Source organism: Scatophagus argus, chromosome 10 (assembly GCF_020382885.2).
Source record: "Scatophagus argus isolate fScaArg1 chromosome 10, fScaArg1.pri, whole genome shotgun sequence".
Classification (NCBI taxonomy): Eukaryota; Metazoa; Chordata; class Actinopteri; family Scatophagidae; genus Scatophagus; species Scatophagus argus.
Genome location: NC_058502.1, coordinates 12,305,843 through 12,333,759, shown reverse-complemented (window position 1 = coordinate 12,333,759; position 27,917 = coordinate 12,305,843). Strand labels below are relative to the sequence as shown.

The 27,917-nt window shown below is 42.9% G+C and overlaps 2 protein-coding genes across 7 annotated transcripts; one reads left to right on the top strand and one right to left on the bottom strand.

Moving 5' to 3' along the window:
• Positions 1-221: 221 nt before the first annotated feature.
• Positions 222-3,837, bottom strand: prdm8 (PR domain containing 8). 3 transcript variants are annotated; one of them, XM_046401404.1, is made up of 5 exons: positions 3,610-3,837; positions 2,722-2,938; positions 2,100-2,328; positions 899-1,893; positions 222-537 (listed from the first exon to the last, which is right to left on the bottom strand). In XM_046401404.1, the coding sequence occupies exons 2-5, from the start codon at positions 2,932-2,934 to the stop codon at positions 379-381; spliced, it is 1,596 nt and encodes a 531-aa protein (XP_046257360.1). In that variant the 5' UTR covers positions 2,935-2,938; positions 3,610-3,837; the 3' UTR covers positions 222-378. The 3 variants fall into 3 exon arrangements, 2 of the variants coding, with proteins under 2 accessions (XP_046257360.1, XP_046257361.1); XR_006844484.1 differs by having other exon boundaries at positions 408-537; positions 621-1,893; positions 3,610-3,832; XM_046401405.1 differs by having other exon boundaries at positions 374-1,893; positions 3,610-3,832.
• On the top strand, positions 960-27,307 carry antxr1d (ANTXR cell adhesion molecule 1d). Of its 4 annotated transcripts, XM_046401403.1 has the most exons (19): positions 960-1,095; positions 3,299-3,367; positions 10,325-10,396; positions 10,479-10,550; positions 10,915-10,996; positions 11,365-11,395; positions 11,481-11,554; positions 11,916-11,984; positions 12,074-12,154; positions 12,291-12,351; positions 16,360-16,458; positions 16,904-16,973; positions 20,285-20,363; positions 20,635-20,730; positions 20,819-20,857; positions 21,037-21,135; positions 21,219-21,383; positions 21,505-21,585; positions 26,104-27,307. In XM_046401403.1, the coding sequence occupies exons 4-19, from the start codon at positions 10,483-10,485 to the stop codon at positions 26,404-26,406; spliced, it is 1,497 nt and encodes a 498-aa protein (XP_046257359.1). In that variant the 5' UTR covers positions 960-1,095; positions 3,299-3,367; positions 10,325-10,396; positions 10,479-10,482; the 3' UTR covers positions 26,407-27,307. The 4 variants fall into 4 exon arrangements, with proteins under 4 accessions (XP_046257359.1, XP_046257357.1, XP_046257358.1 ...); XM_046401401.1 differs by lacking the exon at positions 3,299-3,367 and having other exon boundaries at positions 963-1,095; positions 10,324-10,396; XM_046401402.1 differs by lacking the exon at positions 3,299-3,367 and having other exon boundaries at positions 1,007-1,143.
• Positions 27,308-27,917: the final 610 nt, after the last annotated feature.

Genomic DNA, 27,917 nt, shown 5'->3' with positions numbered 1-27,917 from the left:
ATCAGACTCTTATTGTTTAAGCTCATGTTTTTAAATACAATGATGAAACAAACATATATTCTGCTGATGCATTGAAATGTTTGTCTCATATAGTGCATCAGAGCAGCCTGAGAAAAAAAAGATGTTGATTTCCTCCCATCGATTCTGAGGAATTATTTCTTTCTTTAAATAACATTATCTTGGTATTATTCAGGACAGTACAATCACAAAGCAGACACAGATGACAGCCTGATGATGCTAAATAATTTGTATTAAAAAAGAGGAAAGTTGCTCTCATTCGCCGCCTGTTGGAGCACCCAAAAACTGACAGCCTCAATGATTTGAGCCAACACGATGATGGAAGAAAATACTCTACACGTCTGTTTCATTCTCATAATTTTAGATTTCAAAACGAATGTGCAAACACACTCCAACCACATCTCGTGTACAAATCAGAGCAAAGAAAAAGCTGATAAATAAAGAGGATTCAGTCGAAACATGTATGACAATCATGAGCTGTCCTCCACATCCTCGAGGTCTTTCTTCCCTCCTGAGTTCCTTAAGGCACAAAACAATCATCAACCTAACACACTGGGCTAAAGGACAGACAACAAACTGCAGTGACATCAGCTTACACGTACCTCTATCGCCATCTAGTGGACAGGACTGTAATGGCCACGTGTGCCTGTTTTGCTATTTTCTTTACAGCTACCTACATTCACTGTTTTACACCAAAGTCTTTGTGAATCATGAATCTAAACCAGTTAAATACGAGCATCGTTTAGAAAATAAATACAGTTTTCAGTTGTCCCTTCTGGTCTCAGTTATGAGAAGTCATGTGCCTGGACAGGTGGTGTCGCTCTCGGAAATATTCGTGGCAGATCGGGCAAGTGAGTTTCTCCTCCCTCCTCCTTCTCACCTGGGATTCCGCTGCGAACTCCTTCTTGTGATGAGAGCGCATGTGGAAAACGAGGTCGGAGGTCATCCGGAAGGACAGGTTGCACTTGGCGCACCAGTTCTGCACCGACACACCGAATGAGGTGAAAGTCGGCGGAAGGATCGTGAGAGAAGATGCCGTCTGCAACTGAACGCCAATGTTCCTGGACCAGTGCTCCGGTGCGTAGTGGAAAGCATTGTTTAATGCAACTGGGGATGGTACAGTCTGTAAGTCACCGCTCAAAATGTTGGATGCCATCAGATTGTTGTATCCTGTAAGACTCCTGGAGCTGAAGGTGTCGCTCATTTCCTCCAGGCGACTAGAGGGGGTTGTCGGAGCGCTGCTGAGGTGCACCTGGGGGTCAATGGGAGAAGTTCTTTTGCTCGGTTTGCAGAAAGCGCTTTTCTGCTCGCCCTGACTGTTGGACAGGACCAGAGAAAATGCGCTGCTGCTGCTTGAGTGCACACCAGAGCTCTCACCTGTCTCCGACCGGGCGTCAGTGTCTCCACCGTGCCTAAAAGTCCCTTTGGGTTCCCTCGCTTCAGCAAAGGCGTCAGTCTTACATTCCAAATGATGCGGTTTTATCTTTTCAGTTTTCAGTTTCCCCGCAGAGGGAGATGCATCCCCTGCTGCCTGGTCGTAGCCCTTACTCAGCTGTGCAATATTGTCATCATTTGAAATATTAGTTTTTTCCAACAGCACCGTTTTTCGCCCTTTGGAATAAAGAGTTTCCTCGTATTTCCTTCTCTTGGGGGAAACATCCGCGTCCTCGTTGCTGACAGATTTTTTGTGTTCCAAATCTCTGGCGATGTTGTGGAAATCTGTCACTCGGTGTTGTCTCTTAATTTCCACGTGCTTGTGCTCGTAAACCTCGCGGCTCCAGGTGTCACTCTTTACTTGAGTACACAAGAATCGGCAATGAGCCAGGAAGGGATACTCGTTCTTGAAGACCTGGTTACATCTTCCACATCTGAACTCTGAAAGAGACAAAAGACATACGGTGTGACTATGATTAGATAAATCCATAGGCTATAACATGTATTTCGGAGTGAAGTCAAATTAAAACAATGACATTCTGCAGTAAAGTACTCGGTTTGGTGTTTATTTTTAATAGAAGACGCTAATGAAGCTGTGGAGGGACTAGTCCGTGTTTTCGCACTCAGATTCCAGATCTTTGCCTCACCTTCACTTGATCCTCTGGTCGTGTCCGTGAAGCCCAGTAGGTGAGACAGCTCCTGGTCGTACCACACGAGCAGTTCTTCCTCCTGTCGGATGTCCCGGATGGTCCGCACATACAGCTGACCCGCTTTCAGAAAGGCCTCCGTGTTCTGCTCCTCTTCATTGCGCGCAGCCTGCACGAGCCGCAGCCAGGACAGCACGAGCGCAGAGTTTCGCATGGCCTCGGGGTCCACCTGTTGACAGGAAACACTGCCATTTTACTCGAGCGCCCAAATTATGGCATGTTTGATTAGTTAGATGTTGCAGGTTTCACTGTTAAACTTTAAAACCATTTAATCCAGTGTTAACATTTTTTGATTGGACTCAAGACGGCCGTATCAGAAAAATATATATATAGTCACATAAAATAAAGAAAAAGGCACGTCGAATTTGTAAATCCAGCCGAAGTGAAAAAAAAGAATGAACAAATTAATCTATGGTCCGGAAAATGCTCATGAAATGGCGGGTTTCCTGGCTCACATCCACTAACTAAATAAAGAAAAAGCTGTTTAGACTTGACATAAGAGACCATCTCTCTGAAGTTCGTTTCCATGCTTCATGATGGCTGACAGCACTGTACAACTCACCCTAAACACATAGGATTTAGCTCTCTTGTCGCAGGATTTCTGCGCTATGAAGGCGATAGTGTCGTAGAAAGTGTTCTGGAGCACACATGGCCCGAAGCAGGTGCCTGCAGGGATGCCGCGCGTAACGACCACACTGGTGTAGAGATCCGCTGGATGCTGGAGGAATTTGCTGTCACCGGTCCAGATGGACCGAGGCAGGAAAGTGTGATCCATCGCTCTGCAATAAGATACAGGGATTAAAGTTTTAAATGCGTTGGAGCTTTTCTTATATGAAAATAAAAGTAAATTCTTAAATGGATTTAGACAACAAAAATTAATCGATATTTTTTAAGTCAAACAAAAACAGAGCGCGAACAGTTTGGCTGTATGAAATAAAAACCAGGTCTGACACGCCGTTAGCTGTTTTGGGTTCAGATGTTCTAAACTCACGTTGAATCGCTTTGCATCCAATATTAAAAATAATAATCTATACAATATGAGTTTCTGGAGGGGGTTTCTGCTAAAATTGCACGGCTCATCAGTGAAGCAGGCGCAGCCGGTGTCCAGGCAAAGTGATTTCTAACGTCCTTTGTCTCAGTTTTTCAGTCGGTTTCCCCTTTTGTCTCCCCATCTGCCGTGGAGCCCAACTGCCTCCTCTGTGCGCAGGGTAAGTTCAGTAATTTATTTTTCTAATTTACCAGCAACATTAACATACGGAGATTATTGATTCCCTGCCCTCTCTTGCCAATAGCTATGATCAGATCTTTAGGGTTTTATCTTTAAAAATGTTGACAAATGACAGTGATGACAGATGTGGTGCCACAGCTGAAAATGCCAGTGAAAATAACAACATCTGAAAGGAAAAATTGCGTATTCCGACGAAGACAACAGTGTTGCCTGTGGACTCACCCGCCGGACACTGATGAGGCTCTGGTGCCGTGTGGCAGCAAGCTGCAGCAGGTGCAGTGGATCTCAGTGGCGATGCTTTCTCGTTTCTTGGTGTCGAGTTACTTATGCGACTGAATCTTTCTCCGTACTGTCGTCCCTTTCCTCTCCTTCTCGCTCTTATCCCCTTCAGACAGCGCACTGAAGCGTGGCGCATTGATGTAAACACGTGCGCGCTTACGCACGCGCGCACACACGCCTAGAATTTAGTTCCTCGGCTAATTCGCCCTCGTCTGATTTGGAGTCGGATAAGATGAAAAAGAGGCAGTGATATTATGTCCAATACTGGACATGATGGCGTCTTTATGATGATTGCTCATGAATACAACATGCACGCAGCTGATTGATGTGGACAAAATGTGCACCACATGAATAAGAGTTCACGTTTTCACTTTTGAAACAATCGTTTTGCATGTAATGACCCAGATGGGCTATTCACTGCTTATAAATTGCACAATTTGAGGAAGTACGCCCAAATTTCCTTAACAAACATGCAAAGAGCACAACCTGCGGAACAAGACCTCAGGATCTGCTTCCTGCAATTAGTCAGATAAAAATCAGCATAATCAATGAAGCTATTCCGACTACTTTCTGACATGGTTTTAAATGAGAGTCAGTCCACTGGATGAACTTTGTGCAACATACATTTGAGACTATTGCATCCATACACGCTATGTGGGATTCAGAGACAGTTCGTGGTCACGTTTCTGGAAACAATGAGTCCAGCTACACGAGAGTTACACGAGTGGTGGAAATTGTCCTGGCTAATGTGGGCAAAGGGAAATTGTAAAATTGGCCTCTGTGATATGATGCAGGGTGGTCTGGGTTTGCCACCGGGCAAATGCATTATTCATCAGCCTAATGTTTCTGTCTAATGAGCATTTAATGGATTATTCTGCATCAAAGCTTTGGTTTGGGTAAACGTCCTGGTGGTTTTTGAGCCAACTTTTGTAATGAGAAAGAGGGAACATAAAAGCCTTCACTGGGGACTCCTTAAAGTGCAATTACACTACAGGCTGAAAAATATTTTTATCATAAGTTAGATAACATTTCCTCCAGTTTTAGTAGATTATTACATTACATAGTGTTGAAAAGCCCGATGTCAGTTTCAGAAACCTTTCAGCATCACATCCTTTCACGGGTCGATTTGCATTCAGGCCTATAATGGAGCTGCGCTTGTTTAAGTATTTATTTATTTATTTAAGGAATGGCAGAGCCATTGAAGGGGAAGTAGATTTTAAAAAACTTACATTTTGAGGGACAAAAATGACCATATTATTGTTTAGCGTTTAGTAAGTACAGCCTACGAAATGATGATTAACTTAATGTCATTAAATCACTGAGCTCAATGGAACCAGGCTGCTTAACAAACACGATGAGCGGAAACGTCGCATCAAACGATATGAACTTTGCCTAATTTTAATTAACCACGTGTTAATAATCACAATCATAGCACATAAACAACCAAAAGACAAGTTAAGCTTGTTTTGAGTTCGTTTTTTCCCATCTCCTCAGATAAGGCCTGGGCGGTTATTTTGGATAAACCCACCCCATAGCTGCTCTCTCCAGTTTTTCTCTGTGTTAAAGTGGAGTTTTGTATCTCTCCTCGGGTGTCGCTCCTCTCCTTCATCCTGCCCCGTTTCACTGCATTTTTTTTTCCTTCTCAGCTGAAAGAGAAGACTTGGAAAGCCCGGCTTTAAACTAAACCAGTCTCCCGTAGGCTGAATGCACTCAACCCAACAGGACACCGAGAAACAAAGCGTTATGCATGCGCAGTCGATTCAGAAAACAGACGACAGAGAGAAAATGTGAAGATATTGAGTTGTCACAGTGTTGAAGTAGTCAACAGTAACCGGGAAAGATGGCGAGGACGCAGACTCGCATGTTCCTCGCCTTGGCTTTGCTGGGAATTCTCTTCCTCGATGTTTCGGTGAAAGGAGAGCTGCAGGGAGAGCAAGAGGAGGAGAAAGAGAGGTCCTGTCAGGGCGCATTCGACCTCTATTTTGTCCTGGACAAGTGAGTGTCCGATATTATTTATGGCTTTGTTACTTTCTCCTCGCTGCACATCGCCATGCAACCGCATAGTTGTTTGGAAACGCGGAGCGCATCAGTCAGATTCAGTCTCAGCGTTTCTGTTGTTGTAACGTTGTGGCTGTCGTTGTAAGAGACGTACAGCCAGCACACAAGTTAGAGCCTGGAAATTAGGACGCATTCATCAGTGTGCTTTTTGTTTCATAAAACCAGACCTAACTCAGGTTTCTTGTTTCATGGAATGACTACACGGGGAACACGTCCAAAAAAACATTTTAACCCTCATTGTTTTCGTTCAAGTGTCTTTTTGGCACATGTAGATAGTTTTGTATGTAAAGGAGGGGGAATAGTTTGGACTTGTGTGGGGCATGCTTTTCTTTTCTTTTCTTTTCGTCCGGTTTAAAGTGGAGAGGCAAACAGAACGAGCTACCACTGGATGTGGGCAGGGCGAGCAGGATGGATTGAGTTTCAGGCTGATGACGCCTGCGGACACAGCTGCAGCAGCGGCCCCACAGCGGTGCTATGTGGCCTCAGGATCTTTTAAACTACTATTCTCTCCATCCACTGCGTGTATCCTGAAGCAGCCAAGTAGTGACTCAAAGCAGGGACCTTTGTTGTTTTGCTGCAGGGAGTTATTTATCTTTCAACACTCACTCTGATAAGGTTGATGTTTTCATGGAACAAGACTTGTTTTGTGACTTTTTAACTTGTCTTGTTATCGCTGGTTAATACTTTTATTCATGCTTTTATCTGTCAGTGATAAGCTGTTTTAGAAGCACGTCATTTGGGTTGTAAAGTTGTGAAAAATCCCTTGTATACATCTCCGTTTACTCAGTTTCTCAGTCTGCGTCATGCCAACTCGCCCTCCAGAAAAAGACTCAAATGTATTTATTATTATGTCATAAACTATGCTCTATATAAAGTGCTATGGATACATCTTAATGCTTTATTTTCTCTCCTCTCTAAGTTTTTCTTGAGCATGTTTGTCTTCATTTGATATAGGAGTCAGTAGACAGGAAATGAGGCATGATAGAGCAGGGATGACAAAGGTCTCCAGACTGATTTGAGAGACTTTGCAGTATGCCTCTTGGAGCTTCAGGCCACAAAGATGCCCATGACCTTAACTGTAAAATTAATAAGAACCCAGATGATTCTCTGAATATGCTAATGCCATTTTTTTAACACTTATCACCAGAAACTCAATGGGCATATGGGTGGCACCATTTACAAAGCAAGAAGAATCCACGTCTGTCCGCCTCAGCAAACATACGTAAAGTTCATAATAGCAGGATTTTTCAGGCAACGAGCTCAATGGGGATGTTTTTGCCACCTTTGTGGGCTGTGGAAGGCTCTCTATGCAGTCATTATCTATGTCTGATCTCCTGCACAGTCTCACACTGTGCTGCTGCTGCTCATAGCAGCACACACATTATAATTGTCATTTTTGCCATATCTTGGCTGGAGTTGCGGTGTGAAAGCATGCGGTCACAGAGCAATCAGACATGTGAAAACATGCTAAGTGAGACGAGAGAGAGAGAAAGAGATTGAATGACAACAAAGAACACAAGGTATGGCTGAACATTGCGGAAACAGGTTGTAATGTCAGAAGAATATATGATGTTTCTGAATGAGTAACCGAGTGCAGCGATTTTGCGATGAAGCTGTGAAATACTGCAGTATCTGAGTGAGACGGTGTTTCTTTTAAAAAGCTCGCTGCATTTCCTCAGTTTTCTGAGTTGCCTGCACCACCTATGAGCTGTGAGGTGGATGCGCTGAGTGACATTTTACTTGGGCCCCCGACATATTTCATGATCTTTCAGTTGTCCACACCAACATCTGTCAGCCGCTCTTCAGTCTTTACCCTTTGCTTCAAGAAGTTTAGGAGGAGCCTGGGGAGCATGACACGTCACGCATGGCCAAGCCTCTGGTACCCTTCTGTTTGTTTGACTGTCTGGACTTGCATGCTTCAGCAAGCCTTCAGGAAGCCTGTGCTCTTTTTCCTGAGATGGCACCAACTTGTTGGCTTTTTTTTTCTACATCTTAAATGCCACACAGTGACCTAATCTGATGCTTTAGTGATAGCTAAAATCATGTATTAGAGATGCTTTTCACTTTTTTTGTCTTGCTCACATGTTTGGCTTTGGCCTCACAGTGTAGAAGGTTATGAGGCATGTTGAATGAAGAATGAGTGTGTGCACAACGAACATTAGAAAAACTAAAGCTTTATCGGCTCGCCACATTCCTACACTCCACGTCTGACCCACACCAAATACCAGGCTACATTTTTCCTTTCTATCTGGTTGTCTGCAAATGGAATAATAGGTGTTGTGTTTTTTAGCTGGGTTCTGAACAGAGGTTTAGTTCCTCTGATGCAAGTACTTGTAGACAAAAGATCCTACCCTGATATGTATTATGCAAGATGATGAGTTGCTGTATTGGTTGGGTGATTGCTGTAATTTAGATCTGTGCAGAAAAGATACGGTGTGTTTACAGTATGTGAACTGATTGTACAGTACATTTGCTGAGAATGAAAATTGCCCTAATGTATGAAAGCAATTAAATAGCTCACACATTGTCTACAGGGATGATTTTTATTAGCGATCAACTTTTCAGTCATTTCTCAGCTGAATGATATTTAATTCCAAAAAATGTCAGTATAATAATGAAACATGCACAAGTAATTAGACACTTCCATTTTGTTTGTTTGTTTGGTGTTGTGTTGTTGGAGCCGTTTGCTTCTTCACTGGTAGAACTAGCAAATAATTTTAACTTGAGCAGTTTAGTTTCAAAACACTTTGTGCCTTGCACACTGGAGTGTTGTGTGCATGCATCAGGAAACTGTGAATCTCAAGAGTAAGATATTAAGATTAGTTTAAGTGGGAAGCATATTCCATGAGGAGACTCCTCATGAGTTTTGCCCCTGCTTCCAAGGAAGACGATAAGAGGCACAGGAATCGACTGGTTAAATGAGAGGTACAAAGGAGTCGTCAGGAGTCTAGCCAGCTCAGACTTTCATTCTGTTTGTGACCCTGTTACACACACACACACACACACACACACTTACACAGCCTCACTGAGTTTGGTGGAAAAGCTGTTTGATGTTGCCTCTTTCAATAGACCGTCACACTCACATTTACCCCCTGCTGAGTGTTACTTCTGCGTCCCACAGTTGTTCATGTCACAGCCTTTTCACTACACAGCACCCCAACCTGTTGTTAGACTTGCTGTGCTCACTGGGACCATCTGTTCCCCCTCACAGTCACACACACACACACACACACATGCACGCTCATATAAACTTGCATCACACAAACACGGACACACAGGCCAGCTGCCTGGTACATGGTTCCTGCTAGAGGCAGACTGCTACATCTGTCCCTGTCTAACCTCAGCCCTCTGGCCCAGCAGCAATTAGCCCCCATTAGCAGCCCCCTGGGACTGGGCTTCATTAAGGAGACTGTCATGGACACAGCAGCAGGCTAACCAGCAGCTCTCACCGCTGACAGGTTACTGTCCAAAGTAATGGAATGTGACTGAGTGGCCGGAGGAATGTCCTCGAATGTGGGCGAGATAAACTGTTACAGTTATTCCTGAAACATATCTCATGGCCATTAAATCCACTATGTACTTATTTAAATGTGTCCTGGCCTACAAGATGTACCTTTAAATCACACCCTTTGAAAAGCGATGGCTCATATTATTAAGACATAGATTTGTATTTTCATAAATTGCTAGTGTATTGGGCAGCTTTACTACTTTTTAAGATTTTGCTTTTGTTTTCTCAAGTCAGAGCAGGGTTAAATAATTTTATTAACATATAGATAAAGTTTTAGTCATGGTTTTGCCTACTTTAGCATGAACAAGAGTATGATAGCCGCTGCATAGTTTCATCAAGATGCTAGCATTTTTACAACAGTATTGCTGTCATGTTGATGTTCACTGTCTTAGCATGTTATGATGGTCAGTGCAAAATAGGCTACAGTTGAGGCTGATATAAATCTCTTTTATTTTGTAAGTACTACAGAATTTTGACCTGGTGATGAAACCCGGTGATATTGGAGACAACAGGTTATCATGCTAACACTTGCCAAGCACTAAACAAAGGTAGCAGTTGATGGATTGTCATTAGTTTTGGAGGTACTGGTCATAAATTTAGCAAAATCCAAAATTTGAGTTGCTGGTGGCACTAGATGCAAACCATAGAGATCTTGAAATTTAGGGCGACCATGAATATCTATGCAAAATTTCATGGCAGTCTATCCAATAGCTGTCAAGACATTTCACTCAAAAAGTCAGGGGACTCTTTGGTCAGTGGCTTTATCCTCAGGGGACCACACTGGTCTGCATAAAATTTCATGGCAGTCCATCTGTTTGTTTGTTTAGATATTTTGGCAGACTAGCGTTACTATCCCTGGAGCAAAATCTCTGCTCGAGGTAATGACTGCCATAGGTTTACTTTTAACTGAGCAGACAAAATCCTTTATTTATTTATTTCTGTTTGAATAAGGCCAAACTTCCCAGAAGAACTGGCAGTTTTCCTCAGTAACCATTTAGTTCAATAAAATTGTACTGGCTTTTGCTGATAATTAGTAATCTCTTGAAACATCGCATTTTGTCCTTATAAGGATGTGTTTTTGTTGTTTTTCAGATCTGGAAGTGTGAAGCATCACTGGATAGAGATTTACTCCTTTGTGGAGCAGTTGGCAGAGAAGTTTATCAGGTAACAGCAGAATTAGTCATCCAAGAATGTGCATGTGTTGTCTGTTTGTCTGTGTTAATGCAAAACACTTTTATGTGTGCAGCCCCATGTTGCGAATGTCCTTCATTGTCTTCTCTACCCAAGGAAAGATCGTCATGAAACTGACTGAAAACAGGTAAGAACAACACCTGAAATGTTACTGTCTGGATCTTTCCCTCCCTGTGGTACAACACTAAAATAGAAGACATGTCCCATCTAGTTGTGTTTATCTTTGGTTCTCCAAACCCCTGGAAACTGAGATTTTCTGAGCAGATTTTCTAGCAACTCAAAATGTAACTGCATAGTAATTTCATCAATCTTGATGGAACCTACCAATAATAATGAGAGCTAACACTGGATACTGCTTGAGCCGCACAATTTTTTGCCAACTCAAACTATTTCTCTCTTCCTTCTCACTCCTCAGAATTGGGAATATCTTTCACTAAGCGTGGCTTTGTTACAGTGTGTTTTATCAGGCTTTCTATCTGTTTACCCTACAGGGATGCCATAAATGAAGGCTTAAGAGCTCTGAAAAAAGTTGTCCCTGGAGGAGACACATTCATGAACTTAGGCCTGGAGATGGTAAGAATTAGGCTGAGGGCCTGACACATTTATAAAGTTCGGCTACATTACTCATGCTCAGTTCTTCACTATAAGATTTTATTCTGGGAAATATTCGCTGAAGATTAATTGAGCCTGGCAGCTGAGACCAGGCCCAATTAGACCAGTATGAGGAGTGGCTCTCTTGTGGGAATTCATGTTGATATCCTAGAAAAAGAGCACCTAATTTTCAGCTGTGGTGCGTACTTGAAATGGTATCTTTCCAAATACACACTGAGTCAGATTTCCTCACTGGCCTTGTAACAAAATCAACGTATTTAAACCCACTGCACATTATTGTAATGTCTGAAACTCATTCAGAATCTTAACTAACTTCTTTGTAATTGCAGGCTAATATGCAGATATATCACGAGAAGTACGGTAAGTTTCATCTGGTGTGGTCATTATACATTAGTCTACGTTTGCTGCGTTGTTTCAGAAAACCTGAAAGTTCTGTGTTCTGCAGGGACAGCCAGCGTCATCATCGCTCTGACCGACGGAGAACTTAACGAGTGGCAGTTTGACACAGCTCGGCGAGAGGTAAACGAACACTTGATGAAAAAGGATTTTGTGTAGAAGTCACCAGAAAACATGTTCTTGTTGCTGTAGATGTTTATTATTTCTGTTTGATAGATTTATGCTCTTTATTTTCTGTGTTATGGATGCTGAAGTGCTCATTGAGATTCTTCTCAAAGCTGACAAATGCTGCCACTTGGTATTTTAAAAAAATGAAAAACAAAAATGGCACACCTTTGTGGCAATGTTATAATTATACTACAGAGTTAATGTTCATCATGTTGTGTGTGGACTGAGGTAATCTGTGTTTTTTGGGACACATATTCATCTCTATATGCTTACCAGATTCTAAGAGCGTTTTGGTTAATTTGTTGTTTTTTGACAGGCACAGAGGGCCAGGTCTATGGGAGCAATTGTCTACTGTGTAGGGGTCAAAGAATTCAACCAGACCCAGGTAGGATCCACCCATGGATTTTGAAGATACTGCAAAGCCAAAAAAATCCAGTTCATTTGTTGTCTTACTGTGTCTGTATATTTTTCTAGCTTGCAACTATTGCAGACACTGTGGAACATGTGTTTCCTGTATGGGGAGGTTTCCAAGCTCTCCGGGGAATCATTGACTCGGTATGACACATAGACACCACATTTATACTCACACAAACACTCATAAACCCAGACAGAGTGACACAGAAAACTGTATTATGTCATTTTGTTTCTTCTGACCGTGTTTTTGTCTTTTGCCTTTTTTGTGATCTCTCAGATCATCAAGAAGTCGTGCATTGAGATTCTAGCCGCGGAGCCGTCCAGTGTGTGCGCAGGAGGTAAGAGGTGTGAGGAGAAAGGGTCCCCCTCCTTGTTAAGACACTGGACAGTCACGGTGTGCGATTGTGTCAGATGACAGTCATCTAAAGCCTCTGGAGTGGAACATGGGGTTGAGTAATCGCATGGACGCTTATGACCGTGGAGTGACAGAGAGCGTATTGTCATTCACGGCCGGGGGAAATTAGCATAGCCGCTTCAGCACAGCGTGTGTGCAAAAGGGGGGGGGGAGTTGGTCAGAGGAATTAGCCGTGAATCTTTAAGCATGGCTGCTTCTCTGGCCTAGTTTGCTACATCTTATATGTTAAAATGGCTGTTTAAACCCTGTCTTCCTTCTCACTTCTTCCACCGTGTCTGGCTCATCTGCTTCTGGACAATTTCAGGATGTAAGAAACAGGATAAGACCTAAGGGAGATGATGAGAGAGAGAGAGAGAGAGCTTTTATGTGTAGCCAGCAGGATGGATGAGCTTTGACATGACCTTATTAGGACTCACTTAAGAGAGTGCATTTGCAGCCGTGCTATCAGAACGACCAATGGAGATTAGCATCCATTACAGGATATGAAGCAGGGGAGAGGATGTGGAGAGAGGAGAGGAGAAGAGAGCAAGAGAGGAATAAAAATGGTTCCTCTGAAAGGACAAAATGGGGAAGGAATAATAATTTAAAAAAATCACAGTTGTCTCATTAAAGTTTCTGGTCTGTTGCCAGAGTCTGAGTGTGTCAGCTGACACATGTGCTCAAATATCCTTGAACAGCCTCATTTATTATTCGATTGATGAGCAGCCTAATGGTCAGTGAACTAAGAAACCAAGGACCTACTTTAACCAAGAACTGATTTTGGCCTAATTAATGAAGGCCAAAATTCTAGTGTGCTTAACACATGCTTCTGCCTTTTTTGATGTGATTGTATGAATAAGATGCTACTCTTAATTTAGACATCCAGTGCATTCATCTCATGTTTATGAATGGCTTTAAACTGACTTGTGGAGGTAAAACTGTCACTTTTGTCCTTTATTCAATGCTTATCTTGCAGTGTAATGTGATATAATGTTATCATCAAGCACTTGTCACAATTTAGCAAGAGTTAACTTTTAGATAGTTTAGAGTTTAACCATCTACTCATATCCATCCTAATGCATTTACATAAACGAGTAAAAACTGACATATTACATAGGTATTGTGACAGTCTCTTTCTCTGTTTTTCTCCTTGCCTGCATGCAGTCACATACCATATAGGCTTTACACCAACACACACAGATGTTCTTTAGTCAGCACACACACACACACACACACGCATATACATATCTTCAAGCACATGTACACACATGTCCCTCACATTGATGTGAAGTGACCAGACCGAGCTGCCTGCAAACAGGCCATCAGACTGGACAGAGCACGTTGGGCCACACTATCTGACATGACAGCACTGATTTCCCTCACACACAAACGCACACATGCACAGACACACACACACACACACACACACACTGAAAGTTGGGCCTGAGATCTAACATGACAGCAGAGATTGCTGCTTTCATTAACGCTGACCCTTTCCTCTCCGATGTCCCGTCCTCCTTTGCCCCTCCCTGCCCTTCAATGTCCCGTCGCACTAACGTGATTGAAGAGCCACTGTTCGGACAAGTTGCACCCCTTTTTCTCCCCGCACACAAGACACGTGAACATACATGTATGTGTTATCGTCACAGGCAGACACACATTCATACAGTCCTTGTCAGGCGTTCAGGTGAAAATGGAAATGGACATGTGGCCATAGACGCAGGCAGAAAGCAGAGAGGAGAGGGCAGCAGCATGTGTGTTGTTCATATCAGCAGGGCACCACCAGTCCCTGCCCACCATGTGTCTGACAGCACTGACCTTTTAGCCCATCAAGCCGCAGTATGTGTGTAGAAGATGTTAAGATTCATAAATTGTTTGCAGAAACCAACAATATACAGTGATACACTATATTTATTAATGTTTTATTTTTAGCAAACATTTCAGAATACTCAGGATGACTCAGGATTTGAAATATGAATGATTATGATCTCTCTCTCTGGTAGTTGTTAAACTGGTACATGTGGTTACAATACGATATACTCCTTCATTACTCATTGCAAAGCCAGTAAGCAGATTTCTATTTCATTAAAAGAGTAAGACAGTAATCGGTCTCAAAAATAGACGTTATAAAAAAATAGATGTTTGCTTGTGTTTTTGTGTGCACATGCACTGTGTCACAGTTGCAGCTTGTGCTGTTTGATGGTAACATTGTGTGAAAGGGGGTTGGCATTGGGAATAATTAGGAGTAAGACCTCTAATTAAGCTGCACATTGCTGAGGTTAGGAACCACTACGAACCTCATAGCCTGAACCATCAGTAAATGTGAAAATGCAATCCAATTAATTTGATATGATATTGTATGGTTGTAATGTATTGTTCTTATTGTTGTGGTTGTGTTTTACAGTAAATTTAGGGCAGAAGGAGGGACAAGACGTAAGATGTGGTTAACATTAGGCTGTCTGTAACGAAGTGTGTTGTCAACCGGGTGGCATATGTGTGGATGTGTATACATATGTAGAATCTGAGTCTAGCTGAGGAAATGACATGAGCGATACTGACAAGTTGCAAGTCATTGAACATCTGTAGATGAGTGTGCACACACACACACACACACACACACACACACACACACACACACACACACACACACACACACACAGAGCCAGTTGTATGAGCTCAGCAGCTATGTGCATATAGTTGCAGGATATTAGAAATATGACTCAGAAAAGGTTTTATTTTTCTGAGGCGAGATAGCTGCACTGTTTGTACAAATTAAGGTGTGATCCTTTTCATAATATGGATTATATAATGTCTTCTGTCACATGTGCAACACATGCAACAGATGTTACTGTTCTGTGAAAGCTCAGTTTCAGTTTACATCCGGCTTGTACATCACAACTTTTCCTCTTGACATATGTGAAGTGATATTTTTTTCTCCACTCTGCGCTGCCTGTTTGTTTATATTTCTGGCTTTTCACAGCAGCGTGTCTGACCTTTAAGGAAATACTGTCTCATGTACATGCACAGCCTGTGATGTTTTTATCCAGTGATCTTCACGCTGGAGCTTTAAATGTTAAAGGTGTTGCAAATGCTCACTTCTGTCAGCCAGGATAATGCTAGAGGAAAGCTCTGCCCAGCCGGAGTCTACACACACACGTATGTGTATATGCGTGCTCAAGTAAATGTCTGCACTCATTCGTGCATACACGACGACTGACGACATGCGGATGCTTACCCGTTCCTCGGGAAAAACACAAAGACAGTTCACACATTCATTATGTACACCAGTGTGTATATATCTCCACATACCCATCCTTCACATACACGTGCTAATGGTGCCATAGGTAAGGTCAGACCTACTTTGACAGTGCTGTGCCGTTGTCAGCCCTGCAGACATGTTTTTAAGCAAGTGTTTTTTTTCCCCGCTCGCTAACATATGCTGGGTAGCAGCCACATAGACACTCCAGCATATGCTGGCAAGCTTCTGTCAGTGCGCTTTAACAGCGCCTGAGGGAAGCTAAAGGTCAAAGACACACACACACACACACACTCACACACACACCTTCTGGCTACTGCACAGCACATATTTGTGAATAGCAGCACTTTTAGCGTTAGCACCACCGAAGCTTATTATGGCCTTTACACACATACACATGCACACACAAGCACACAGATATAAACAAGCAGTAATGAGGCATGCACACATTTCTACTGCTTAACTTGAGCACATCAGAGAAAGGGAATGGCCATCGGCACACACCGTAATGGCACGCCAGAAATTTTTTTCCGCTTCAAACTAAAATAGGAGACCAATTTTGATCTCTTTCATCGCTCGTATTTTCACACACAGAACAAAATATTACCATTACCATTATAATTGTTATCGTTACCATTATTTATTTTTTTGTTTTCATTTCTGATGGTGCCTGCACTCTTTTTGTTTTGGTCTCAGAGAGTTTCCAGGTGGTGGTGAAAGGCAATGGGTTCCTCCATGCCAGAAACATTGACCAAGTCCTCTGCAGCTTCAAACTGAATGATACACACTCTGTGGGTGAGTTCTGCAAGTTTAGGTTAAGTTTACATGACACACACTCTCAGACATACACATAAGACCACAAGGTTTTTGCACAGGTTGACAGGATACAAAGAATAGTTCATGTTGAAGGAACAAGACAAAAAGTTGTGTCAGTGAATATGTAAGTCTGGGATTTTAACATAAGTCTTCATGCTTGGATTTCGTCTCTTGACAATATATTGTTCTGCAAATTACATTTAGACTAAAAATGATTGTTTGAACACTGAACTCTGTTGGATCAGTTTCTTTTGTGTGCTTCATATTACAGCAAATATCTGTAATACATTAATGCTTACAGTTTAATGCATCATGGGATTCTGGTTTGGCTTGTGGATGTAAGAAGAATGTGGGAAGTGGGCTTATGCTGCAGATGTTAAAATGTCTACAACATGAAGTATGATTTTGTTTTTCCCCTGTGCAGATGAGAGACCAGCTGGAATAGAAGATACCTTCCTGCTTTGTCCTGCTCCAGTCGTAGAGGAGGTTGGGAGGTAGGCGGCGCGTTTCATTCAGTTCAGCCATTGCTCCAGTTGCCAAAACTCTCCATGTTCAGCTGTAACACTCTGAGCCCAGACATTTGCCAGCTGCAAGTTTGGTGTGGACACAGAAGACTGCTGTCCTTGAACAAATTAGGGCCAAAGTCACTGAGTGTCTGTGATCAATCAGTGTTTGTCACAGCTAACGAAGCCAGACACCAATCACAAGGGGACAACAGGAGTAGAGCCCAGGAACACGACTTAATGAGAGCCTGCTGGAGAGGACCTCCGCATCCATGTATGTGTGTGTTGTGTATTTGGGTGTGTGTGATGTATCCCAATCTCTGTCTGACACTTTTAGAGAGTGAAAGTGTGAGTTGAGTCGGCAGGGCAGTGTAAAGTTTCCTCCGAGGGCTTCCAGCTTTGCTCGCGGTGATTCAGAGCAGAAGTTTCTTGTGGGGCAGACAGAGCGATGCCGTGGGATGAGCTCGGGAGAGGACTGAGGCCCAGCAGCCTTCCCGTCCCCGCCGCCTGCAGTCCTGTGCATAATTATACACTCCAGCCTGCAGCCTTAGACACCTTCCAGTCATCATCTGTCTTGTTGCTGTCACTCAGATTTCTAGTGTGATTTGAGCTTGTCTTGTCTGCCAGTGAAAAGTATCGCTTTGATGGGGAAGTGCTGCTCAGAGATGAGGGGAATAAAATAATGCATTTTGTTTTCACACTGTGGCAGCAGGAAGGTTTAAGAGTCTCACTCACAGTATGTTTCACTCACTGTGCTATAGTGGACATGCTTGTGGAATTTTAGTTGTAACTCATGGAAGTCTTGGGCAGAATTGTAATAATTGAAACAGCAACCATTCCTTTGATTCATAATCCAGCAAATGTCCAATCCTGCCAGCCAGGTTGCACTGCTTCTCCTGAGAGCAGGGCAAAACAAGAAGCATCATTAGACATTGCAATGGAGCCCGAAGGAGGCGTCCTTTCATGTAACAGAATTCCATTAGAGCAGAGTCAGCGCTGCCTAACACCCTGAGTGCTACTAAAGAGGAAGTCAGCTGTGAATGGCTGAAGGGCCCAGAGAGGAGGCCAACAGCTGCCTGATGAGGTCTGGGCTGCGCTGCAATAACGTGCAAACAGACGTGGAAATATGTAGGGAAGCGAAAGTGCCACTATGCAGGCTGGGCAGGTGTTTGTGACAGAAAATGATTTCTTTTGTGAACAGTTGTGTGCCAAAAAAAGTGAACCAAGTCATCTTTCTCATCGCCCAACATCATCAGATTTTTATCAAGCAAAAATGCTATAGTTTGACTAACTTGACAAACGTGGAGAATGTCTGCCTCATGTAACTTTAAATTTAATATATTGGAACAGATAAAACAAGGAATTAGATTTTAAATTGTGACATTTTTGACAATTTTTCTTTTTTACAAATATTTTTTTTTTTTGTTTTAACGAGAAAGAAGAGTACAAAAACAAAAAAATGTTATCAGAAGAGCCTAAACACGCAGATGAACCAAGACAATAGCACCATCCTAGCAACACTGGATATGTGCTGGAGCTTTTAATCCCGCCTCATGGCCTTCCTCAGTGGACAGAGTTGCTCAACTTGAAACACCAAGGTCAAGAATGAAGCGTGAAGCTCAGCTATTGGAGTCCATTATCGCAGCATCTGTCTAGGTCATGTCGTGACCAGGGAAAATATGTCTTAAATCATACTGATAGAAAAAAAGTCAGTGGGTGAAATAAATTTTGTTTTATACACTAACATAAAATAACCCACGTAGCTAAACAGAAAGCTGAACCCACTCACAAATCAGGAGGTGGACAGATTATATACTACAAGGATCACCGCTTAATGCAGCACATTTTTCACTACTTTCTGCTATTTTATAGCCCAAACTTAATCAATGATGAAAGCAATCTTCAGCTGCAGTCCTAAAAATCATCCTTACATGTCAGATCACATTATAGGTGAATTGCTTCTTGTTTTAGGGTCGGAAAGTCGGAAAGTCTTGAGGTCTTAGGGACTCCAGCTCCCAGCATCACCTCTTCGCCCAAATCCCGAGACCCTCGCTCACCTCTTGTTAAACCCCAGTCTTATCACATGTAATGAAGTCATTGAAGCTGCCATCACACAAATCTATGTTGACTGGGAACCTTCCGGATGCAGCTCCCCCTCGTACATACACACACACACACACACACACACACACACACACACAGGGCAAAGACATATATAGTGAGCAGATTGATGATTGATAGGGGCTGAGATCTCTCTGTCAGAGAGGGGCTGATAGCTTCGTGTCCCCTGCCGGCCTGAAAGGAGGGCTGACCATATGACAGGGAAGGGGGGAGCAGTAAAGGGAGGGGGGAAATAGAAGAAAAGATGAGTGGCACCTGCACTGCCAATTTCCTACTCCGATGTCGGTGTCAGCATGAGTTATGAGACGAGCTACATAGGATACAGGAGGGGGCAAGGAGGCAACAAACAAGAGCCAGTGATTCAGGAAGTGACGAGGGGGTCTCAGAGGGGAGGGACGGTCCTGAAGGGATGTAGAACAGGAAAGACCCTCCTCCTACCATCCCCCCACTCTCTGTTTCCTCCCCTCTCCCCAACCCTGCAGTGACCTCCTCCCCCCTCTAACCCCCTCCTCAAATCTAAACCCAGAGCTCAATGCCCCCCTTGTCTTTGTCGCCCCCCCAAACCCTAAGAGTAGCACAAGAAGCCTTTCTCCATTTTCTTGCAAGCCTGTAACGACAATCCAGCTATCTGCGTTTCCACCATCGTCATTTCTGAACTTTATGAATAACCTGTCAGCTAAATATTCCCCTGTCCTTTGTGCTACCCCAGTTCTGTACAGTCTTTTTCTTCTGTCAACATCGCTATCCTATCATCTTCCCAACCAGAAACTATACGTTTTCTCTTGTAACTGCCTGGCCTGTCTTTGTACAATTACAGCTGCAGATATCAGCACCGAAAACTGGAGAATAAGAAGTCATTGAGCTGTCTGTGGTTTCTGCATTAGAGGTCTGGGCCTGATCCAAACAGAAGAGATTCCTTCTGTGGGTGGAGAACTCCCTGACCTCTTTAAAGGCTTTGGCTTTGTGTTTATGTCAGCATGTTTGTGTGCTTATAAAGCAGCAAGTACGGACAAAGTGGATGAAGGAATGTAGTCGACACCGCAGGCAAGCTTCTAAACAGTAGCCCGAAACCAGGTCCAAGACCATGAATGTGCATACACAAGCAAAAGGCGCTCATGCATGTGATTTGTGAGCATTTCTGTGTCAGATGATGAGATCAGTCACGAGTTGGTGTTTTTTAGGGTGATCTACCTGCAGGTGAGCATGAATGAGGGCCTCTCCTACATCACCAGCTCTGTTCACATCACTACTACTGAATGCGTGAGTACATGTTGTGTATATGTAGTCTGCACTATCACAACAAGTCAATGACGACTTTTCCCTGTGGTATTCTGCCTTATTTTTTCAGCCCTCTTATTTTCCTCTTGGTTCTTTAGTCTTCTTCTTTCCTTCTTCTCTGAGGTCTCCTCTGTTGTGTCTGTCCATCAGAGGAGGCTGTGAGTACTTTCGCTTTTCATTTCCACCTTCTTTCCCCGCCTCTTTCCTTTTGTTCAGTTTAATCTTAATCCCGCTGTTCTGTGTTCGTGCACAGTTCGACGGCACCATCGTGCTCATATCGTTGCTCGTGGTGTTCCTCCTGCTGGCTCTGCTGCTGATGTGGTGGTTTTGGCCTCTCTGCTGCACCGTGGTGAGTTTCAACTCCAGACTTCAGTACTGTGGTCATTTTTTCATTATATTTTTATCTCTCTCATGATATTATACTTTTAAATCTTCAGGTGATCAAAGAACCTCCACCTCCTCCTCCTCCTGAACCAGTAAGACTTGTGTTTTCTCTTGTTGCAATATTCATCCTAATCAGAATTTCATACAAGAAAACATTTATGCAGTATTATTACACTAACGTTGTTATTGATACTAGTATTGGTACTAGTGTTAATAGTACTATGTATGGGAGAATCATTAGCTGTGCCATGTAACTGAGTCTCTCTCCAAGGAGTCAGATGATGATGATGGGATGCCCAAGAAGAGATGGCCCACAGTGGATGCATCCTACTATGGAGGAAGAGGAGTGGGTGGCATCAAGCGCATGGAGGTATGCACACACATACATACATTCATACACACACACATTTTAAACGTTCAAAAGAATCTAGGTTTTAATAAGGTTTTTAACAGGTGCGATGGGGGGAGAAAGGGTCAACTGAGGAAGGTGCCAAGCTGGACAAACCCAAAAATGCAGTTGTAAAGATGCCAGAGCAGGAATTTGAACCATATGAGCCTAAGCCTCGAAAACCACCCCGCCGGCCCCCGCAGCAGAGGAGATGGTACACACCCATCAAGGTTAGTCTTATAGTGAAATGCAGTTAGAAGTTCAATGTATATTTAAGGTTGTGTTCATTTATTTTTATTTGAAACATTATTATTTGACATCAAAGTTTTGTTTCTTGGTTTTGTTTCTTAGGGGAAGCTAGATGCTCTGTGGGCTCTGTTCAGGAGAGGTTATGACCAGGTATCTCTGATGAGACCACATCCTGGAGACCAGGTGAGCCTGACTCCACTGCAGTCACATTTCATTTCTTTCTCCATCTAAAACATAATGAGAAAACCCAGCATACCGCAAACGAGCATAATGGCTAATGCAAAGCTATAATTTGTTAATTATGTGTAATTTTTGGGATTGCTCTGCAACCACTTAAAAGCTGTTTACGAGCAACATAGATGGTACAGAAGGTTTCAGTGTATTTACTGTCTATGCATGTGGACAAGTGGGCATCTGCACTCTGTTTTTGTGTCTGTCACGTTGCATAAAGACAACGTGTGTCGTCAAGCGACATATGCAGCTGATTTTCTACACATACAGCGACACTCTCTCCGTCAAAGCTGCCATTGTTCTTGCACAAGAAGCACCATACTCTTCTCTGAGAATTCCAAGTAACACCCAGAAAATAACCGGGTTTCTGTCACTTTTCCAAATAGCATGTTGCACACTCGCTCTCTACTTTCAAGTGATAATTAAAGTAAAACCAGCCACAGTGTTAGACAGGGTTTTATGTTCTCGTTTTATGGTAAAATTGTGTTGAAAATTTTAATGTGCCATATTAATGGCCACCACTGCTGCTCTGTAAAAAAAGTACTAAATCATGACATCAACAGCAGAGTGTGTGTGTGTGTGACAAAGCGAGAGAGAGCAGAGCAGCCCCTGTTATCTAACCTTGACCCTGTGTATGGCATCCCATCACCCCACAGACATGTTTTCATCATCAAACCGGTTGTCATGGTGAAACATCTGCTCCGTGGTAAATGGTGTCATTGTCGCCTCTCGTAGCTAAGGCCATGTCGCTGTGAAATTTATTGATTTATTTTCTGAATGGCATGATTCATCTTTCTTTTTTGATTCCTGTATCAGTATGAGTGTGACTCTCATACTGTCTCTCTGTGTGTGCTGTATCTAGAGTCTAAAAGTGGTCATCATCAATGGTTTCATCCCTTCTTTCCATCTTGGACTTTTTTTTCTGAGCTGAACAATTCATCTCTGTCATTAGGACAGAAGTTTCTTGAGCCTTTGTCAGCCACTTTCTGTGGGGCTGTGGTTCGCAGAGCTGCTCAACAATGACCCCCACAACTCCCTTCACGAGCCATTAACCGCACAAAATGAAACACTATGTCTCACATGGAAAGAAATGAGGGGAAAGAAATCCACTTTTGTTGCAATGGACATAGTTGTCATATCAGACATGAAAGACGGTATTGATTTGTCATGTTGACAAAAGCCAGGCACAGATCTAAATTCTAAATGTGAATTCTTCACAGTCGTAATATTGATCATCTCTGCAAAAACAAAAAACTGCAGGTGGATGACAAACAACAGAGCATTACAAACGGATTACAAAAAGCCCATCGACGCTGACAGGAAGCACAGCGATAACTAGCACGGCAGCTGAGGAGGAGCTCGTCCTGCTTCCTCCCCATATTACTCCGACCTCGCTGCCTCTGCAAACGGCCATCAGCAGGCTGCCAGTTTCTGCCACACTCTGCTCCCGTTTGATCTCCTCCTGCTGTGTGTGTGTGTGCGTGCATGTTTGTGTCACTGTAATGTGTGTGTCAGCCCTCCTGAGTGAGCGTCACACAAACAGATGGGGAGTTGAAAGGCCACGAGCCATATTGTGACAGAAGAGATTCCCTTCTTTTGTCCCCTGCGCTGATGGCCTCATCGCGCAGCACAGACCAATCCAGATCAGGGGGCGGACACACAGACAGCACCTCCTCTTCTTTGCCCTCTTCTCTCTTCCCCCTTCATCACGTCACCTGAAGCATTACTTTGTAAATTAGTAAATTGTGTCCTACGATGCAGAGGGTTTTAGTCTGACAAAGGCTGTGACATATCTCCTCCACTTATCACAAAGTTTATGTTAGCTGGCTGGGTTTGCCCTGGGAAAAAAAGAATATCCAAAATAATCAACTGTCTCACTGGTACTCTTCAATGGTACTATTTGCTCCAAGGAAAGTAGTTCCAGTGAAAACAGTTCACAGCAACGTCTTCATTAATCAGAGCAGGGAATGCCAACCGGGAATACCAGTATCCCAAAAGGTACCTGTTGACTGGTGGCATGTGGAGGGATCATTTAGCCGCTTCGCTAAGTTGAAAATGCCTTTATTATAACATATTTGTCTTCAGGTGGAAAATAAACCCACCAACTGGATTATAAGTTGTTGTGAGGCTGATCTTAAGTGTGTTTATTTCCACAATGACCAGTAAACTGGTATGGTATGAAAGACTGGTATAAGTGATCAGATTTTTTGTGTAGAGTTTCCTTATTTCAGCAGCCTTATTTAGGATCAGCTTTGATCTTAAGTAGGATTTAAGCAGTTAACCTCATCTAAATAGTTATTTACAACATCTTACATGGAAATGATCTTATCTCTAAGCAGCGTCTAGACTTCAGTGATTTTCTTTCTGGTCACGTAGGGGTGAACTGCATGTTACTGCATGATGGACATTTTGACTGTACGGTGTGAGGAATTAGCAGACTTGCATCACTTGATCTTTTCATATTCCAAAGACCATTTCTTTTTAATATCAGCCACAGTTCTGTCTTTCTCGTTCACTGAAGCGGCAGTTCGTTCACACTCCCAAGTTGTGTGTTTGACTTTGTTTATTTAGTCCACTAAATAATATCTGTCTTCTGGTTTCAATCTCATCTACCACCACTGCGATCTCATACTTCAAAAAGTTTCATTTTCTGTTTTGATTCATAGCTTTTCCTGACTAAACCCTCATTAGTGCTGGCATTATATGAGGGGAAATTACAAGGCATTGAGATTTGAGATTTATAGATCACAGGTGCACAAGTTACAAATGCTATTTTTTTTTCTTTTGCACTGAATATAATCACACCCTCTAAAACGAACTTAAGGTCAAGTTCAAGTAAAAGTCAAAACTTTTATAAATTAGGCATCTGATCTGATATCCTGACATTAAGTAATTCATGTTTCAGTCTATGAAGTGTGTTAACGCTTGTGAGTATGCAGCATTTTCGTCATGTGAGCAGATTGCGGTAATGTCATGCGAGGAGACTGGCAGAGCTGTCAGGTCAGATGTGCGTCTCCACTCTCTCGTCTTTCTCCTGTTTTCTTTAATATAAGGGTGTGTGTGCATGTGCATCATTTCCCCGTAAAGTATCTGCTTTATGTGTTTGTGAGGGAAGGGCAAAGTCTTGGGGCTTTAAAAGGAGAACGTGAGGCTAGACAGAGCTGTGGTGTGAAAAGGGATGCTGGAGGTGTTTTAGGGTTTTGTTTTTCTCCTAAAAAGGAGCTGAGGGTTTGAAATAAACAATTGCCAAGAGGGGAAGTAAAGCAATGATGAGCAGTACAGCCAAAGGGGCACACAAGGACATTGACCATCACAAGGGAGGAGACACTGTTGATCGCTCCCACAACTCATCTATGTACATATCTACTTAAAAGGGAGGGGGGGGGGGCTCCTCTTCTCACCACCAGTGTTGTGTGTCTTGGTGCTCTCTTGAAGCCTAACCTTTCTCTCCCTATGCTTCTGTTATTCATGAGGCCGCGGTCTCATTCAGGCCATATGTTCCGGCTGAGGCATGCTTACAGTCACACACACACACAAACACACTCATATTCATGAGCTTGTGTTCTCATTGTGCCCATATGCTGTCTCTGGTGTTGTGCTGCTGCTCTGCTGCTCACAAACTGGCCCTTTCACCGCAGCCTCTGCAACAAGACCAAAGCAGTCAGCCCCCTAACAGGGCTTCACCCCCAATCAATTACACACCCCTCACACACACACACACACAATGGCCCCCTCAGTCACAAAGCTACTGCTGCTGGGGTCCTCTTATGGCCCTTGTGTGACTTTAGGGCCTCTCTGTTTAATAAGGTGTTATAATCAGACCACCAAGGGTCTATGACACAAGGACCTACTCTCCATCCTTCACAAGCTGACTGAGCAAGACACGCAAGTTTGCGTGCATGTGTGTGTGTGTGTGTGTGTGCAAAAGGATGCTATGCAGAGAACAGAGAGGGAAAACCGTCAATGAGAACAATGAGAGAAGCGTTCCATTCTCCCAGACTTGTAAATTATGTTAAATGCTGAGGGGCCTCTGTTAACTATTGTGCAGCTGCTGAAATCCTCCCTTTACACTCCAACAAGTCATGCACATAAGAGACATAAACTACTTTCTGTTCTGCATCAAGAGAGGTCAAGTCACAGCAGAGGCTCCTAAAGAAGAGGAGGGGAAATGGGGAAAGCTGTAGACGTGTGTGTGTGTGTAATAACTTTGTCAGTGCCTGTCTTTGCTAGCATCACATATTGTGGTGCAGGTGTGGACAGAAGACAGAGGCAGCTTTATGTGCCCTCCAGGGGCCTCAAACACACACGCCTCTGTCAGCAGAGCTGGGCAAAGACTCACACAAACCATTTCGGCTGGTGGATCTTAGAAGCTCATTGATTTTGCACAAAGATGCATTTTAATCTGTCTTCTGCATTGAAACGATGATGCCGTCGTGTTTCAACCTTCGTCTGTTTGTTTGTGTCTTGTAGGGTCGCTGTATTAATTTCCAAAGGGTCAAACACGGAGAGTCCAGCGCAAACAATCGGGCTCCTCCTCGCACCCATCACTCTCCTCCTTCTCCTTCTCCTTCTCCTCCCCCTCCACCTGCCGAACAGCGACCTCTGGTCTCTAATTCTGTCCCCCGTACGAAGCCTCCGTCAAGAGGACCCCGCACCACACCACCCTCCCACATGCCCCCTCCTGTGGTCCAAGCCCCTCCAGGTCCACCCCCAGCTCGCGCACCCCCTGGGCTTAGAGGACCCCCGCCATCTCGACCTCCACCGAGACTCTGATGATGAACAGAGGGCCTCCAGTAAACAAGCGATACAGCAACTTGTTCCATAAAAAAACCCATGTCCTTCTTTCACCCCAAAGACTGAGACAGCAGAGAGGCGTAAAATCTTAGAGCATCTGACTTGAAGCTCTGTGCTTTGTTGCTGGACAGCAAAAAAATATTTATCTGATTTCAAATCAGCTACCGCGTTTCATCAGAGATAACACTTTTTATACAAAACGCAGAAACATAGGAAAGACAAGCATGTAGTTACTTGATTTAAGCCTGTATGTGCAGTGTTGGTGTCATGAGTAAGTGTGATCCTTTCTGGAAATTCATCGAAAAGGATTTATGTGTTGTTGAAAGTTGTGAAAGTTAGATTGTGACAGTTTGCGTCGCTAAATAGATCTGATTAGTTTGGGTTGGTAGAGGCTAATAATGCAGAGCGAGGACGTGGTAAAAAAGTATGGCGAAAGATAACGATGTTGGCTTTGGTTTTTAAGCGTACATTATCTTAGGATGCTACAAATCAGACTGAGTGATCATTTTACCTTTTCAACCAAATAAACTGTTTCTACATCCTACCTAAAATTTAGTATAAATTCAGCGATCTTATTGCAACTGCAGGGCAGTTTCTCCATACTTTATTTATTATAATACAAGCCCTGTCTGAATCTGTTTTCTATTTAGCATCAGGGAGGAGTTGGAGATCAAGGTGGAAATAAGGAAGCATTCTGGAACGAAGTCTAATGTATTTGTGGTTTTATGACCACCTTGAAGTGAGAGATTGCATTGAAAGTTTGTATCTTCAGGGTTCTCCTGTATACTGTATTTACTGACTGAAATGATCATTTGCATTATTTCTTTATTAACAACCTTTTGTGTCTGTCTTCAATAAACAAAATGGGTTTTTTTATTTATGTGCTGCCTGGCAGTGATTTCTTTCATGGTTATTAAGTTTTGAAAAAATATGGTATTTTATTTAAAAAAGACTTTGTTTTTTTTGCACAGTCATATTGTGAATTAGCTTAACACACTGGGGTCAGGACAACAGAGCCCTAATGACATATTTATTGGTTAATTGGATAATGCAGGATACAACCTTTTTTTTTTTTTTTAATTAAACAAATTACATTTCTGCTGCTGTCAGGACACCAATAATCTATCCATGGCATTTATTGGAAGCCTGTGAAATTAATACTCACTTCTAAGATTTTTTTTAATTGCTTTTGGATTCATTCAAGCACATTTCTGCGGCACAACACTGCTCCGATATAAATTTGTCACTTCTTTCAGCATTTTAACATCCATTGTTCAACTGCTGCAGTGTTTCAAAGAATTCAAACCAAATTTCAAAGAGTTTTCACTATGGTTATCGTGTGTAGTTAAAAAGTAAATTTACTCATTTTTTTTAGATAACTTTAACTCAGTAAAGGTGGATTAAAAAAAGTGGTCTGAATACTTTCTGAAGCCAATTTATATAAATTTAGCCTCCGCGGTGATGATGCCTGGCCTGAGAATGTCCTGCTC